This window comes from Taudactylus pleione, unplaced genomic scaffold (genome assembly GCF_031769625.1).
Source record: "Taudactylus pleione unplaced genomic scaffold, aTauple2 ptg000857l, whole genome shotgun sequence".
Taxonomy (NCBI): Eukaryota; Metazoa; Chordata; class Amphibia; order Anura; family Myobatrachidae; genus Taudactylus; species Taudactylus pleione.
The window spans coordinates 131,014-149,909 of NW_028285259.1; the positions used below are offsets into that span (position 1 = coordinate 131,014).

An 18,896-nucleotide genomic window follows, 5' to 3' on the forward strand; every position below is an offset into this window, starting at 1 on the left:
CCTGTGAAATGAGGCTAATGTTGCTCATCTGTATAGGGCAGTAGGTATAGAAAGTGAGGAGGGAACCAAAGTTTACAGAGAAATGAAGCCAGAGGTCAATGTGTAACTCTAACCTCTAATCACTACAACTAACATTTACAGTGGAATAATATAGAATCCATGACACTATTTTAATGTCCTAGAAGCTATTACAAACCCACTTTTATTAAGCTCCACATTAAACTCCTTGCAAGTGTTCAATCATTGAAAAGTCTTTGCTTTAATGTTCTGTTGCACCAGCTCTCCAGTAGCCTAGGGACTGGGATCATGCAGGTGTACTTTTAAAAACCTCTTCCGTTCAGATAATGTTCTGATCCAGTCCTTGGGTAGAACTGTTCTCAAACAGAATACATCCAGTAGGGACTCATCTTGTTTCAGACTCCTCTGGTTTTTCAGCCTTTGTGCCATAGAGTTTGCGAAGACTTGAGTCTAGTAATATGTCCACAGATCTAGTGGGAGATGTAGACAAAAGTATGGTAAACTGGTTTAAACAATGCAAATGTGTTAAATGATTCCTCTTCAAGGAAGCTGTACAGTCTTACTGTAATGCCCACATCCTAATCTGGCCCTAAGTATAACAACTTGGTACAGAAGCATTAACATCAGGGATGGTGAAAGAAGCCTGGTCAGATGACTCTGCACACAGACCTTGGTGTACAGTGTGTTAAGACCTATTGCAGGCGTCTGTACTGCATTTGTACCATGGTGAGCAGAGCAAGCTGCATGACTTCACATTGCAATTACATGTAATACTCCATGGTTGCTCTTAAGGCCATTCATTGTAAGTGGGATGTACAGTAGTTTAAATCCCTGCTGATCCTCCCTCAGATGTACCCTGACTGCATTAGTTACTATCCATGTGGACATACAGGGGGGAATATAAACCTGTGGCGAGCAAAGCAAGCTGTGAGGGGACAAATTTGTTCTTCTGGTGGCACTTATGGGCATGTAACTGCCGCCATCACTTCCTGATAAATCTACTGAAGGATCTATACACTACCATGCTGGTGCATGGTAAGTTACGGGGAGGGCACTAGGGGGAAGCTAAGCTGTGGGTATCCTAACCCTGTTGAGATGCTGGAATCCTGTATCCAACCCATTGTATATACAGTGGGGCAGTTAATGTTGAACCAAAAATTATTGGTTATTAGAATTCATGGTGTGCTTATTTTTAATTAAAAATTCTATATATTACTCCATGGAAACCCTTACAATGGGCTGTAGCCAAGCAAATGCATGTTCTCATCCTTTACCAGCTGTGGGAAATGAGAAATTTTTACCATCTACTGCATGCTATGAAAGGGATACAACCTTTTTAGCATGAGATAGTTTAGTTCTTGGCTTTATGATCATTGAAGATATTTGGAAACCGTTTTGTCACATAGTGCCTGTAACTGCAACTCTATAGGCAGAAGTAATTGCCATTTGGAGAACAGATCTGTACACCCACCTCAAGCATTGGTCCAGAAGTACAAAGTTGAGCTACAGTCAACCTGACAGATGGACTGCTTGGTATAAACAAATGATCAATTCTCCTGAAGCACACTTTGTCCCCAGGAATAACGTGTCATAATAACTATACTTTAAGTAGAGAAACAGGTCTTTGTCCTAGACAATCATAGGAAAGGCAGACTTTCTGAAAGCACCAGAGAATTGACCATGCAGCTACTCCAAGGGTAGGAAATGTTTCTGATCACCAAACATTCCTGATTACAAGCCAAAAAATGAGTGCCACTACTATTACAACAATTATGTTGAATAATGAGCACAATGTTTAGTTTAAGGGCTCAAAGCTGTGTATCCACTTGCTGATTTAAAATGAGCATTTGAACAATGATATTGTTCAAATGCTCATGAATCTGTCAAATGACCAGTGATGTGCATTCCCGCTATCTATCTCCTAACATGCCGGTCAATCTGCTGATAATGACAGATTGGGCATGCTCTGGGATGAGGGAAGGTGCCTCCACTGAACAACATCGTTCAGTGTGGGTACCTGCAGGATGAGGAACGATTATGTTAATGTTCCTCAGTTGGTAAGGGGATACGTAAGGGATTGGGGACACTTGTTTGAGGTCAGTAATGTTTGGTTTTATAAATAAACATTAACTCCCATCTTGCCACACTAAAGGCCCCCATACATCAGCAATCTGAAAACCGCAATTGAACAATTTGAAGATTTATTGCCTGACTTTAGGATTTCCCAATCTAGCAATCTGCACCCACACATTACAGATCTTTTTCAGTGATTTGCAGATCGATTGGCAGATCTGTTTTTGCTGCAATCTTGAAAGGCCCATAATTTTACTAGTAACTGTCTGCTGATCATGTTCATACACTAGCTATCTACAGCCCCAATCTGATTTACCAATTCCAGTCACTTTCTGGTTGAGATCTGTGAAGCCCATACATTGCAGATTTTTGTACACAATTGATTGCTGATGTACTGGCAATATAAAGGATTATTCCCCACCCCTGTTGCATATGATCTTTTAACATTATACCCCACAGCTGTTGGCAATAATTGCCTTGTATAATTATGCCCCAACTATATATAAAAATAAAATGAGTATCACAAAGTGATATTTTCTCTTGGAAAACCTATGCAGAAGTCCCTGATGCAGTGATATCACAACACTTTTTTTTTTTTTTTAATCAAATCTGTCATTGTTCAGCCCTGTTACATGTGCAGGCTTATGGAGTAAAGCTGGCCACACACTAGACCAACTTTCATACAACCATCCAACTAGTAGGCTGGTTGGAATTAAACTCTGGTAACGTATGGGAGTAACTGATCAGCAATTTGCTCCAAAATGCCAGAAAACAGATGAAAATAGTTGTCAGACAAGTATGTTAAATGTTTGATCTAAACAATTTGTTCAAACAGTTTTTGTCAATTTTCTGGCATTTGGGAGCAAATTGCTGGTTGTCATTTGCTTTCATACCTTACCAGATTTTTATTCCAACCAATCAACTAGTTGGATGTTAGTTTTTCTAGTGTGTGGCCAGCTTAAAGGCAGGTATCCACTTATAGATATACAAACGAGAGCACGATTATGACATTGCTGTCATGCCAACGAGAGCACATCTAGTGATATGCCTAGACTGAAAGTTCAGTCCAGGCACATCACTCATCCCCGCACATGCCGAACCTGACGAGATTGTCAGGTTGAACAGCCTGTACGGGCGATGTTGGAAGCGGGCACGCGCATCGCTGGTCGCTTCCGACCAAAACATGCGTGATTTGCAAGTGATTGCACGATAACTACGTTATCATGCAATCGCTTGGTTAAATCGCTAAGTGGATACCCCCCCTTAAATCTGTGTAAATATATGATGCAGCAAATATACAGGCCCTATCCAATACTACATGGCCTGCTGGATGCAGGCCTAAAGGCACACATCCACTAGACGACAAGCAAAAGACTGCATGATTATGACATTGTAATCGTGCAGTCATTTGTCTGATGTACCTACACTGAACGAGCAGTCGTTCAGTGAAGGCACATCAATCATCTAAACATGTTGAACCTGACTCTACTGTCAGGTTGTATGATAGATGTCTAAACGACCAGCGAGAGCGCGCATCACTGGTTGTTTTAAACTTTGCAGATTTTTTTTTTTAATACACACAAACTATTATCCAATGATATCGTTATTCAATTTAATAGTCTAGTGGATGTGTGTCTTCAAGCAGTGAGCCCAAGCCAGTCTCTGGGAGGAGCATTGCAGAGTTGGTGCCAAACATCCCTGTGTGCTAAAGCTGGGTACACTAGACGACATCTTGGACAATTTGTCGTATTTAGGTGAATCTGAACAACAAATCGTCCAGTGTGTACGCAGTATTGCACACTGAACACTAATCCCAACAACCACCTTTCTTCAGAAAGTCAGTCTGTCATATGCTGCAAAATGTAGTTGCAAAGTTTTTTGGTTTTTTTTAACTGTGTACGCTGTCTTATTCTCTGAGGGGGTAGGTTTACATTCCTCTCCCATCTCACGGCACAAGTTTAGCATATTCAACCATGGGAGCAAGTTATGGATTATTAGGCAATGTCAGGCACTTCACACCATGCTCTGCCATGGTTTCAGCTGTGCCTAATGGCAAAACAGTGGCAAGACCTGCTGGCTGTGTAGTGCCACAAAAGTAACAAATTAAAATGTATTCCCCTCCCCCCCAAAAAAAAAATTAAATAATCATATGTATGTTTGTTCAACCAGGAATCAGGCTTGGGATCACACTTTTAGATTCAACAAGCATATTTACACACCATTTATATAATTAAAAAATATATATATCACTCACCTGTCTATTGGTGTTATAATTACAGGAATAGCAGAGAGTCCTATTGCAGTAGTAGCCCACTTCCGCACTGGGAGAGGCCAGCGAGTAACACGTCCCATCATGTAAAGTGAAGCTGCGCATAGTCTGTTGATGGTAAATCCAGGAATAGCCACAGAGGCAAGAGCTTGCCAGACAAAGGTATCTACTACTGCTACAGTGATATCTGTTCTTCGTCCTGGACCATCTTGGTTAGCCTAGAAAAAAAAGTCACTGCAAATAATGCCTGCTTTTTATTTTTTAAACTAGGGCATTGTGTTAGCCTTTGTACTCTATTTTATTTTAATGGAAATAGGGACCCTGAAGACCTGACATTCCTCTTGATCAATGTTGATGGGAGGAGAACATACTATTGGAAACACTTGATTCTGTAAAGTGTTGCTAGCTGTAATAAAAATAACTGCCAAAGAAGTATTAAATATGACCCACAATGGACTTTGAATGATGGTTCCGGTGCCAGAGGTTGTTCTGCTTGAGACAACTCTGCATACATTTGTATGTACAGCTTTTGGAACATGGTAAGGTGTGGTTATCTGTCATTGCCTAAGGCTTCTTTTTAAGTAAACTGGCAGCTTTAGCGTATTACACTAGAGCCATGGCTTCCCAGTGGCAAGTGAAGTATTACTTGCTAAATTGTCAACACAATTCATATGTAAGAACATTTTCTACCCATGTGAAAGTTTTCCTGCTTCTAGAGGATCTTCCACAGGTTTTGGGAATAGGGGGATGGCGTTTTACTACTTGGGGTGAGGGATTGGTAAAAGGTGGACTACTTTTGTCTCAAAGCACTCTATGTATTGGAAGGCGATTTTGTCAGCAACACCTTACCTTCATTCAGCTGTCCCAAGATACTTTCTCCTGGTGCCTCACTTCCTGTTCTATAACCACCTCTGATGAATCAGTCCCCCTAAATGGCAGATAAATGCTCAAGGGACACTTTTTGCTCCAACTTCATGTCCCCTTGATTGATGTATGGTGCCCAACAAGTCTTACACCTGTACCATCCAATCATCAGTGCTCAAGGACTTCCGATAATCACGGACAAACTACTCTCAAAGGCAGCTTTAGTGTCAGAGTATCTGCTGACTGAGGCATACTATTAGGGGTAAATTTACTAATGCTGGGCATACACTATGCAATTATCTGTCTAATCTGGCTGGTTGGAATGAAAATCTGGTAATGTATGGGAGCAAATGACAATCGATCATATGGTTTTAAACACTGGTAAATGGACAAAAACAATTGTTCAAATTGGTTAAATTTGTTTAATTTAACCAATTTGTCTGAATGTCAATTTTTGTCTGTTTTCCAGTGTTTGTGAGCAAATGGTAGATTGTCCTTTGCTCCCATACATTACCAGATTTTCATTCCAACCAGCCACATTGGACAGATATCTTGTAGATCAGTGTTGGCTAACCTTGACACTCCAGCTGTTGTGGAACTATATATCCCAGCATGCCCTGCCACAGTTTTAGCATGCCCTAATAGCAAAACTGTAGCAGTGCATGCTGGGTTATGTAGTTCCATAACAGCTGGAGTGTCAAGGTTAGCCAACACTGTTGTAGATAATTGTATAGTGTATGCCCAGCATAAGATTCGAGTTTGGTCCAGTTGTGTTTTTTCTTTAAATCTTGATTTGCATCGCTGAATCTCAGGTGATTTTCCCGTTTTTCATCTCGCAAATTTACTAAGAAGTGAGTTCAGCTGAAAGTGAGTTTTTCAATGGTGATGCAGATCGAGATATCTCCCAAGTTGCAAGTTTAGATGAGATTACTCACCCAAGATTGCAGTGTTTTCTCTCTGCAAAAACTATCCCGTGCTAGCACCCTGCACATATCAGTGAGATACGTGAAGGCTGCTCGTGTCTTATACCTGTAAAAGAAGGGTTAATTTATTTTAAATGACGTAGGGTCCCCCTCCTCCAAAAGCATAACCAGCCCCGGTTCCAAAAATGACTGCAAACAAAATGAGTAGGGTTCCCCCCTAATTTAGGAACCAGGGCCAGTGCTGTTTTAAATATAAGGGGAGGGGGGCGCACACCGCACCTGAACCATTTACTTACATTAGTGGTGTATGTGTGTGACCACATACACCGCTACCCGCTCCTGACTGATCAGTGTGAACTGTCAGGAATCGGTAGCCAATCAGCGACAGCTGACTGGCTCCGGCTCCTGACCAGCCCATGTGGGCACTGTCAAAACAAGTTGACGTGAACATCTGGCAGTAGATAAGTATGTATGTATGTATGTGTGAGTGAGGTAGGTATGTAATAAAGCTCTACTATATACAGTGTGTGTGTTCTGTCTTTTTTTTTTTTTTTACTTTATTTTACAGTGTGGGTACGGGTGGCAGCTGCCCGCTGACACTTGTAGTTCCACAAGTGCCAAAGGGCAGGCCTGCTGGCATCTGCAGCTCCACTGTAAAATACAACAGTTTAATACTATTTTACACTTTATTACCCCCGAACCCACAGCCCAGGGGTGCGGGGAAGAGCCCCGGCCTTCAGACGAAGCCTGGTGTTTCGGGCGCGGGGGGAACCCCTTTTGCGGGGGGTTCCCACCTCCCCTGAGAGCCCTCGCTTGGTCTGACCGGCTTGGGGTGAGAATGCTTTGCTTTGGCCATGGAGACCCGGTAATTGGGCAGGCATGCTGGCACCTGTAGTTCCACTGTAAAATACAATAGTTTAATACTATTTTACACTTTATTACCCCCATGCCCACAGCCCAGCGGTGTAGGGAAGAGCCCTGGGCTTCAGACCAAGTCTGCGGTTTCGGGAGAGGGGGGTCCCCACCTCCCTGGCTTGGGGTGAGAATGCTTTAGTCATGGAGACCCGGTAATAGGGTCTCCTGGCTGTGCCATTACACCCCGGTTGGTTTGGGTCAGGTGCTGGTTTTAAAAATAGGGGGACCCCTACGCAATTTTTCTCCCCCTATATTTAAAACAAGCACTGGCCCTGCAGCCAGATGCTGGTTCCTAAACAATGGCGGGAACCCTACTCGTTTTGTTCCCCGTAATTTTTGGAACCTGGACTGGCTGACCAGTCCAGGGCTGGTTATGGCTTTTTTGGGAGGGGGGGCCGTCATTTTTATTTTCATAAAAACACTATACATTAACTACACATGTCGAAACATACACAAATCACACTGATCTGTGTATGTATCTGGCAAACTCGCAACTTAGGAGGGTGAGTGTTTGAAACTTCAATTACTCTGCGAGTTTGCTGTAATCTCGCCCGAGATTGAAATCTCGAATCTTAGAAAATTTGCAAACAGCATCTTTTTCATGAAAAATACTTGTGAGTTTGCCCTATGTTGAGAAGATTTGAGTTTTCAAACTCACCCAAATTTGACCAGAGTTTGCCTTTAGTAAATTTGCGAGCTGAAAAACATGCCTAAACTCACCCGAGATTGTCATCTCGACCAAACTCGATTCTTAGTAAATTTACCTCCTGGAGCTGTATTTCCAACAAGCAGTCATCCAGCTGCAAGCAGAGAGCCTAGTTAATGGACATATACTATCGACAGCCCAGCCAGCCATAGCAACATATCCTCAGAGTAGAGGTCTTACTGCTGTCAATCTAATCAACCAATGTACTGGAGCTTAGAGGTGCAGGTTCTGTGGGTAAGCATATTAATGCACAGTCATTACCCTTATTCTGAGCCTATTGGATAACTATTCACGCTTTTCACCCGCTATCCAGGAATGCTATTGTGCAGACTGATTATGTAGGATATCAGTGTTATTACTCCCTTTATTGAACTTTTGAAGGAGGGTACCTCTGCCGTTTACTCTAATTACAGACTGTGAGCCTGAATCAGAGTTGTATGCAGAAATGTGAAAATATGCTAATGTCGCAGATTTGTATTGAGACGCCCACCGGCCACCGCATATGCAGATCCTTTGATACTCTGTCTCCCAAGTAACTCTATGATCGTGCAGAATGGCAGCCTGTACGGAAATGCCGGAGCCATGTTTTGTGCGTACGGGATCGCAGACACAGGCAGTTACATGTCATCAGAATGTATCATTCGGCACCCACATGGACACGGGCTCCAAAAGGAGCCCGTCCCTGCAATGTGCCTGGAGAGCTGCCAGGGCGACTGCGTATGCACAGTCATGCACAGCCGCCTTGGGAGGAACCCTCTCCCAGCTAATTAAGCAAAGTGTAGCCCATAGGCTACAGTGGCTAACGCCATCTTCTGATGGCGTTAGCTGTGGGGCGAATATCCGGAATACATCGCATCCGGATGTTGGTAAATTTGGTGACATCGCATCCCCCATAAAAGCCTATGTTGGATGTGGTTGCCAGCGGGAATGGAGGGATCGCATCAGATTTAGGAGATATCTGCTGCGGCCACTCCTTCATACATCTGGGCAAAACTTCATATTTGCGGTTAACCCCAGAAAACAGGTGTTTTTGGGGATATGGCCGCAATTATACAATGATAAATGGGACCCTTAATACACCATCTTTTTTGGCTATGAGCACCTTTGTAAAGTAGGCTGCACTACATATTTGCAGCAGGACAGTATGGTAAAGGTTTTCTGTATCGGATTATCACACTTTTTAACCGAGCAATGCAATGGGCCACCAAGCTCCAATACCTCTAGAGCAGGCCTGGCCAACCTTGGCTCTCCAGCTGGTGTAAAACTACAAGTCCCAGCATGCCTTGCAACAGTTTTAACATTCTCTAATAGCAAAACTGTAGCAGGGCATGCTGGGACTTGTAGTTTCACAACAGCTGGAGAGCCACAGGTTGGCCACGCCTGCTCTAGAGTTTTGCGCCGCCTATTCGCGGCAGCATAGCTCCTCCTTTATTTTTATATGTTAATATGGTAAAAGTGGGTGCATGACTTGGCCACTCAGCCACCTGCCCCAACACACATTCGATTATGGTGGCTCCCTTTTTTATTTTTCTGTATCTGCTCTTGTACTGTATGTGAATGTAATTGTCTATTTCGGTGTTTATCTCATTTTTATTGCTTAGTCATTTTGTATTTAATAAAATGTGATATTTTCTTACCATATATTGGTTTACAACTACACTATGTGATCTTTTTAGTCCTCATTGAGTATCCCATTAACTAGAGTCTCCCCCAACTTTAATCTTTTCAAATGTTCTCAAAACCCACTTGTTACTACTGGCTCTCATCCTGACTTTAGCTTCTATAGTTTCATTATTACCTTTTCCCTCTAATAAGTTGTCACACGCAGGGCCCTCTATCTCATGTCTACATTTTCCCTAAACCTTTGTAGGTCTTTGTTCTATTTCTCAGTTTTATCTGTTATCCGTGTAAGTTCTTGCTCTGTCCAGCACTGCGGTTTTATGATTCCTTATTAATAAATGATACATTCTATTTTGAAACAAAATGACACCACCATTTAACATTATTCCTGGCTTTTATGAATAATTCAGGCATAGAAAATTCTATTGCTTAAAAAGCTGCCCACGGTGGAGGAACATTAATTTGAAGGCTTTATAACAGCCATGCACAACCTATAGCCTGCCCCCTGGTGGTAGCCCCAGATAAGACCGCCACCCTGGTGGTGGTTGTTTTTCTCTTTTTCATAAAGAGTATCCTTTACCATTTTAGTTCTGCATCCAGGACTGGGGAGAGGTGTAAGATTACTTAACGGGCAGGACTCAATAAAGACATGCTTGTGACAGGCAGCCTGGCGGCCAATACAATTAGCTGCCATGCATCTGTCTTTGCAGAGAAGTGACCACAGAGCTCAATCTCAATAATGTAATAATTATATTGTGATATCACCACTAAGAGTGGTATCCAATTAGCCCCGAACATTGTTCCCTGCGATGACAAAAAACAGGATTTTTCGCCAATGTTTTTTTTCACCCTATCCTATTATTTCGAACAAAATAATAAGATATATCTCCCAAAAACGCATAGTATCCGCGATAAGCTCGCGGACCTATGTGTTTTCGCCATTTCAGGGGTGAAAAAACGGCACTTATCGTGGATTATTTCTCGGGACCCGAAAAAAAAGCCCTGATAAGTGCTGGTATCAGGCAGACTTCAGGGCTAATTGGATAGCCCCGGGGGATTCATTAGCACCTGAACTATGTTCGGGGCTAATTGGATACCCCCCTAAATGTTTTCGTGCTCACTGCTCTAGGTTAACTCCGACAGACAAACTAAGCCACAGCTACTAGCCCACGTAAGTATATATTTGAATATATACTTATCTGGGCTAGTAGCATTGAACATTAAAGTTATGATAGTTACACTACAATATGGAATAATCCAAAATGTTCAGACAATAAATTTAGCATTTTTTGTATTAAAATCAAAAGTAAAGAAATTCCTGAGAGGCATGGTGCGTACACACAGGGCGATTAAAGCGGATGACTGAATGATAACGATATCGTTCACTTTATCAGCCATTTTTTCACCTAAACGATGAACGATAACGACGAACGACCAACGATGCGCGTTCCCACAGGTCGTTCGTCTTTATCGTTCATCTGGCAATCATGCAGGCCAACCTGACGATATTGTCAGGTTGCTGCATGTTGGGGAATGGGGGAGAGAGCCCGGCGCTGAACGATATCGTTAATGATATCGTTCAGCGGGTGTGCTCAATGTCATGAACGACATTGAGCACACCCTGCCAGGGACACACTAGACCAGTGGTTCCCAAACTTTTTTTAATCACGGCGCCCTAGAGTATCAGCATTGTTTTCACGGCACACCTAGGCCAAAAGTTTATTGAGCAATGTAGAAGAAAATGTAGCAAAGTGAAGTAAATTGTGTTACCGGTCATTATCAGGTTCAGTTATGTGGTGGTGGACAGGTTTGTGCTTCTGTTTGTCCACATATTTACAATACTTTGACCATAAATAATTTGATTTGGTGCTGGACCACCAACCTGAGGCACTCCTGCAAGTGTCCCGAGGCACCCCAGGGTGCCACGGCAGTTTGGGAACCACTGCACTATACTATTATAATATCGCTCAGGGAGCATATCGTCTAGTGTGCATGCTCCTTTATTTAATAGCCTACAAACAGTACGTCTGATTTTTGTTTTGTTTTAGATATTTCGTATAATTTATTTTTGTTATCCTCTTCAGAGCAAGACTGGGACTTTAAAGCAAACATTTGAGTGCAAAGCACACAAACCCACATTTAGTTACATGTCTGAAGCAAAAAAAAAAAAAAATTTCATAAATCAAATGCCATGGAGAGCGCTATGCTCTTAGAGCCTCAAGTTAGCACCGGTTTGAGGGCACCACTACTGAGCCTAAGAGAATTTGGAGCTAAATGGAAAGGGTACAGCAGCAGTACAGGAGGATGTGTTGAAATGGGGTTGTGTTGGTGTTGCTGCACAGTTGAGGAAATGTGATGCTACAGGGGGAAAAGTGGTGGTGCATCCTGCTTTGCGGCAGTGCACACATCTCTGTCTCCATAGGGATGTTTTAACAATACTGCAAGGGCTCTTTTCCACTAGTAAATTGTATGTATTTTAAATGTTTAAGCAAGTAAAGTTTTATTGTGGCCCCATCAAAGGGTGTGATCTCCTAATGCGGCCCACAGACTAGAAAAGGCTGTTCACCCCTGCTATATAAGTAGTAAAAGTTTTACTATTTATAGGGGTATTCAATTTGGAGCGAAAAGTCTGCGCTGGACTTTTCGCTCCACGTTGCAGGTTTTCCGGGGATAAAGTATCGGGCGCGTGCCCGCTTTATCCCCGTATTCAATTAGAAATCAACTAGAACGGGAGCCAGCGGAAAGGTCTCGCCAATTAAACAGGAATTTTCAGGGAAATATTCCAGGGACCCCCCTAAAGGTGTCTAGACATGGGGGATCACTATGGGTACCCACAATTTTACCTGCTGAATGAAGTCAGGGTTTCTAATAGCCGCGGCAGGTGCATATTTGCAGCTATGAAGAAGGGGTGAAGAACAGCACTTAGATTTTTTTTTTGTAAAAATAACTATTCCTATCAAATTTGGGATACATGAAAATGGGGGTAAGCATATTTTTAAGTCCCTAAAATTATTTTTTTTTAAATTTAGCAAAAATGCACCTGCTGCTACTCCCGTAATGAAGAAAACACCTGCTGCATATTTGGAGACCCCTCTGAATTTAATTTGACTATTTTAGAAGTGTGTTCCCTAATTTTTTTTTTTACCCCAAAAGTAAAGTTAATTTTTTGGGGGGTCCCGATTTTTTTTTAAAAAACTTTTTTTTGACAGTTTATTTTTAAAATTACATTCCCAGGGGTGCAGGCTATTTTTTTCAAGCCTGCACCCCTAAACCCCAATTCTGCACTTTTTTTCGCCACCTATTTCAGTGGTGAAAAGTTATCCCCGTTTTTTTTTCAAAGACTTTTCAAACCTGCAAAAAGTCTTTGAAATTGAATACGGGGATAATTGAAATAGGCGAAAATGACGTCATAGGCGATAAATTATAGAAGATTCCGACTTTTCGCTGCCAATTGAATTACCCCAATAGACTAAAGGATTGGCAAAAAGTGGGCACACCCTGTTAAGTGCCAATTATTTAGGAACTCTACATCCCAGGAGGCATTTTAAGGACTTTGTGGTAAACCTATAACTACAATAGCATGGACTTACAAAGTACAAAAAGCTTAAGTTTAAAGATCTATTTTTGTAATTCAGGAGTACACATACCTCTGATGCTTTCTGACCTTTATCTGCGGCGTCTGCAGTTACATATGCTGTAGCTACTCCATAGGTGGCCCATACAAGAGCTTTAGGTATTAAGGCACGGAATGACTCCCCAACCTCGTTGGCATAGCCTATACAATACAGAAGAACAAACACACACATAGATGACTGATATTCCCTCTAACAGTCTAACTACTGCAAATTCAAAGAGATAATATATAGGAATGCCTTTTATCTCTTCCAACATTCAAAGTAATCATATAGATCACGTGGTCTGTTATTTTTTATACGCTGTCTCACATGCTCCCAAGCAAGTTACAACAGAAGGAATTGTGGGTATTTACATGCAAATAGATGTGTCTGTTGCAGGCAATATAGAATGTGCCTACATACAAACTGTGGACACAATGTTGCATAGAAATGGGCCCATAGTGCAGAGTCATTATTCTAATCTGATATACTATTAATAACCTTGGTATCAGGTTCATAAACTCTTTGTCAATCAGGAACCCAAGTTAATTCTGAGTCAGGAAGCAAGAACTAATAGCGAACAAAGGGTAAAATATGAGATATGGTAAGAACTTACCCTTGTTATCTCTATTTCTACGAAGTCCATAGGGTTCCACAGGATACCTTGGGGGTATAGGTGTGACGTCAGTCGCAGGGCACCAAAGAGTTAAGCTTTCAGCCTCCCAGGATGCACTAGGTCCCCCTCCTATACCCCGCCCCCGAGCCAAGGCACCTCAGTTAGTTACCAAGCCATAGGCCGGAGGAGGAGAAGGAAGAGAGAGAACAAAGATCTGGACACATACAAGATTCACATTCTCACCAGAGGGAGACGGAAAACCGGTGACCAGAGCAAAGCCCATCTGCAGCACAGGTGCGACAGGGCGGGAGTCCTGTGGAACCCTATGGACTTCGTAGAAATAGAGATAACAAGGGTAAGTTCTTACCATATCTCATATTTTCTACTTCAGGGTCCATAGGGTATCCACAGGATACCTTGGGGATGTCCCAAAGCAGTATCCTTTAAGGGTGGGGACGCTCCTGTGCAGAAAGGAGAATCCGCCGCCCGAAGGAAGCATCCTGAGAGGCGAAGGTGTCAAACCTGTAATACCTCACGAAGGTATGGACAGAAGACCACGTAGCAGCCTTGCAGATCTGAACTGCCGAGGCACCACGTCGAGCTGCCCACGAAGGACCCACAGACCTAGTGGAATGAGCCTTCAGAGAAGGAGGGACCGGTAGGCCTTCATGAAGATAAGCTTCAGAAATAGCCATACGGATCCAGGCTGCCAAAGTTTGCTTTGAAGCAGGCCAACCCTTTTTACGGAAGCCAAAGAGGACAAACAAAGCGTCCGACTTCCTAAACGAAGAAGTGCGGTCAACATAAGTCCTTAAGGCCCGCACAACATCCAAAGAGGCCTCACCCACGGAAAGACCCGGTGAGTTAAAGGCCGGAACAACTATTTCCTCGTTAATATGAAACTGGGAAACAACTTTGGGAAGAAACTCGGGCCGAGTGCGGAGCACTGCCCTGTTCCCATAAAAAACCAAGAAAGGGGGTCTACAAGAAAGAGCCCCTAACTCAGAAACACGTCTGGCCGAAGCAATGGCCAGAAGGAAAACAGTCTTAGCTGTTAGCCATTTAAGATCCACTGAGCCCAGTGGTTCAAACGGCGGTCCTTGGAGAGCCCTCAGGACCACAGCCAAATCCCAAGGCGCCACAGGTGGAACAAAGGGCGGCTGAATGCGGAGAACACCCTGCATAAAGGTGCGCACATCCGGGATTGTAGCAATCCTACGGTGAAACCAGACAGATAGGGCCGAAACCTGTACCTTCAAAGAAGCAAGGCGAAGCCCATGATCTAGTCCCGCTTGCAGGAAGGCGAGAATCCGAGACAGACGAAACTCCCGCGGTGCATAACCTCTCGGTCGACACCACTGGAAGAACGTATGCCACACGCGATGGTATATCCTCGCGGAAGACGGTTTCCGAGCTCGTAACATGGTCCGCACCACAGAGCTGGAAAACCCCCGGGACCTCAGCATGGCCGTCTCAACAGCCACGCCGTCAAAGACAGCCGAGTCAGGTCCGGGTGAAGGCAAGGACCCTGAGACAGAAGGTCCGGTCGTAGCGGCAACCGCAGAGGAATGTCCACGGACAGACCCTGAAGGTCTGAGAACCAGTGCCGTCTGGGCCACGCGGGAGCTATCAACAGGAGCGTCCCTCCTTCCTGTTTGAATTTCCGGATTACCCGTGGAAGAAGGGAGACCGGAGGGAACAGGTATGCGAACCGGAACGTCCACCGGACGGACAGAGCATCCACCAGAGACGCCCCTTCGTCTCTTGTGCGAGACCCGTACACCGGCAACTTATTGTTGTGCCGGGACGCCATGAGGTCGATTTCTGGAAGACCCCACCTGTCCACCAGTAGTTGAAAAACGTCCGGGTGCAGGGACCATTCCCCCGGATGAACGTCCTGGCGACTTAGAAAGTCCGCCTCCCAATTGAGCACTCCCGGGATGAAGACCGCTGATATGGCCGGAAGATTGCGCTCCGCCCAAACCAGGATCCGAGAGACCTCTACGAGAGCCGCCCGACTGCGAGTTCCTCCTTGCCTGTTTATGTAGGCCACGGTGGTAGCGTTGTCCGACTGGACCTGCACCGGGCGACCCTGGAGAAACCGCTGTGCCTGCTGGAGAGCATTGAAGACCGCACGGAGTTCCAAGATATTTATTGGAAGCTCCGCTTCTGTCGGCGTCCACCTGCCCTGGAACAAGTGTGGACCCGAAACTGCTCCCCAGCCCCGAAGACTGGCGTCCGTTGTCAACAGGACCCAATTTGGAACCCAGAACGGACGTCCCTTGTTGAGGTGGGTCGTCTGTAACCACCACGTAAGGGACAGGCGAACCTCCTGGTTGAGCACAATCGTCTGGGACTTCAGAGACTGAGTCAGCCCGTTCCACTTGGACAGGATCAGGTGCTGCAGAGGTCTGGAGTGAAACTGGGCGTATTCCACCATGTCGAACACCGACACCATGGAGCCCAGTAACCTCATCGCCGAGTGTAAGGACACCCGGCGGCTGTGCAGACAACTGCGCACCCTTGACTGTAAAGCAGAGATCTTGTCCTCCGTCACGAAGATCCTTTGCTGTCCCGAGTCCAATAAGGCTCCAAGATGCAGAATCCTCCGAGACGGGATTAGAGTGGACTTCTGCCAGTTGATTAGCCAGCCGTGCCGTTGCAGCAGTGCAATGGTCAGGTCCAAGTGGCGTAACAGGAGCTCTGGAGATCCTGCCACCAATAACAGGTCGTCCAAATACGGCAACATGCGGACTCCCTGCAGCCGCAGAGAAGCCGCCATGACCGCCATCACCTTGGTGAAAACACGTGGTGCTGTTGCCAGGCCAAAAGGCAACGCCCGAAACTGGAAGTGGTCGCTGCTGATTGCACACCTGAGGAACTGTTGATGGCGCCAAAGAATAGGGACATGCAGGTAAGCGTCCTGTATGTCCAATGACACCAAGTAGTCCCCAGGTTCCAGCGCCAGAATGATGGACCGTAGGGTCTCCATCCGAAACTTCGGGACCCTCAAAGACTTGTTGAGTGCTTTGAGGTTGAGAATCGGACGATATGACCCATTGGGTTTCTGTACCAAAAATAGATTTGAATAGAAACCCTGGCCCCTCTGGGAGAATGGAACAGGCACTATAACTCCAGCCTGGAGCATAGTGTGCAATACCTTCCGCAGCTCCGTAGCCTTGTTCCGGTCTGATGGGAGACCCGTGGTGAAGAAGCGAGCCGGGGGTCTGTGCCGGAAGGAGAGGGCGTATCCGTGGGAAACCACCTCCAGAACCCAAGTGTCCGTCGTAGTGGTCGACCAACACTGGGCGAACTGTAGCAGGCGGCCTCCCACCCTGGGATCCCCCAAAGGGAGGCCCGGACCGTCAGGCCGCAGGCTTGTCATCTGGCTTGGGGGCCGGACGTCTGGTACTCCATGCCTGCTTCCGGGGCTTGACCGATTTCTTAGGGCCAGCCTGTCGAGGAAACGACTGTGGTTTGGGCCTGCCCTGGGCCCTAGATGACCGAAAGGACGATGGTCCCGAACCAGAAGGAGCAGCGGCCGACGGGAGACAGGCAGATTTGGCTGCCGCCAGCGTGGCCACAATCTTATCCAGATCCGGACCGAAGAGAACTTCTCCGGTAAACGGCAACGCTTCCAGACCTTTCTTGGAATCTGCGTCCGCCTTCCAGGATCGCAGCCACAAGGTGCGACGAGCAGCTACCGCTGCTGAAGAAATTCTAGACACCAGAGTACTAATGTCTAGAGCCGCCTCGTTGATGTAGGTGGCCGAATCACGGAGATTGCCAATCAACTCCGCCTGATCGGCCGGACAGTCGGATTCAAAAGAAGCCTCTAATGAATCCGCCCAGCGCTCCATCGCTCTGGCAACCCAGCAAATGGCCATAGCCGGCCGTGCTGCCCCCCCTGCAAGGGAATAAGCAGACTTCAGGCAGATTTCTACCTTGCGGTCCGTAGCATCCTTAAGGGAGGACATGGATGGCATCGGCAATGTGGCACTACGGACAAGACGGGTCACGTGAGAATCCACCTGTGGAGGGGATTCCCACTTCGCAAAATAATTATCCGCGAACGGATAAGCCACCGCCAGGCGTCTCTGCGGCTGGTATCTTTTGCCAGGTTGTTTCCACGCCTCCTCTAAATGGTCCACCAACTGACCCGAAAGAGGAAAGACTGTGGCATCGCCCTTCACATCTTTGAAAAAGGCATACTTAGATTTAGCCGCTGGGGGAACTTCGTCCTCAATCACCAAGGCTGTGCGGACCGCCCGAATAAGTCCAGGAATATATACTTTGGACTTAGCATCAGCGTCCTTAGTATGGAGAGGTTCCTGATCGTAAGGATCTAGAATCTCCCCATCATCAGACGTCCCTTCGTCATCCTCATAAGGAGCGGACAGAGACGCCACCGGCCTTTTATGAGACCGCATCACAGACTCCCCTTGCAACACATCCGACAAGTGCTGTACAGAACTCGTCAGGGAGTTAACCCACGCTGGCTCCTGAGAACCCGGGAGCGGGGAAATAGGGAGACTGTGGGGTACCACCAATTGTCGTGGGAACCCCTGCATGGGTGACGACACCACAGACTGCTGGGACAAACCCATCGGAGTAAACGCGGGCTGTGGAGCTAACTGGCCCACTAAAGCTGTTAACGCCTGAGCGAAACAAGCCCAGGGCGGCTCCTGTACCGGTGCTGTAACCGTAATAGGCCGCGCCAAGGACAAACACTGCCGGCAAAGGCCCTCCGCGCTACCCTCCCCCTCCGCTAACGGTACTTTGCACGTGGTACACTGTAGCCGGAGGGGAAAATCACTTTCAGACATGATGGCACCACGTATGTGACCTCTCTCACCAATTAAGTATTAAATAGGCGAGAGACCACCCTGCAGCACCGCACCGCAAGGGCTTTAGCAGAAAGAACAGGGACAGTAATAAAGCTGACAGTTTAGAGAAGAAAAGATTACAGGCAGCAGCGCTAGCACAGTCACATACAATGCAGAAAAATAACAATTCCTGCACTAACAGCGCTGATCACTCAACTACACAGACACAGGGCCTGGTAGGACACAGCGCTGCATACACAGACCTGACCACAGCGGAGGAGAGGTATGCGGGGGGACCCAGACCACGATGCTTCCTTCCAGCGCTTCCAGCAGCGTTCACCATGCGTTCTGGAGAAGATGGCCGCCGAGGAGCAGAGAGGAGGCTGGCCTGGGGGAGGAGCGCTGCCACAGGACCAGTCGGCAGCATGCAGAGAGGGCTGTGTGCAGCGGGG

At 45.8% G+C, this 18,896-nt stretch overlaps 1 protein-coding gene across 1 annotated transcript in view; it reads right to left on the bottom strand.

The window, feature by feature from the left end:
* Positions 1-168: 168 nt before the first annotated feature.
* The window catches only part of MTFP1 (mitochondrial fission process 1), a 36,130-nt gene continuing 17,402 nt past the window's right edge, over positions 169-18,896 (bottom strand). The window contains exons 2-4 of the mRNA XM_088458838.1: positions 13,036-13,163; positions 4,346-4,578; positions 169-488 (exon numbers count right to left, since the gene is read on the bottom strand). Of these exons, the coding sequence (XP_088314964.1) occupies positions 404-488; positions 4,346-4,578; positions 13,036-13,163 (446 nt within the window). The 3' untranslated portion in view covers positions 169-403. The remainder of the gene's footprint in view (positions 489-4,345; positions 4,579-13,035; positions 13,164-18,896) is intronic.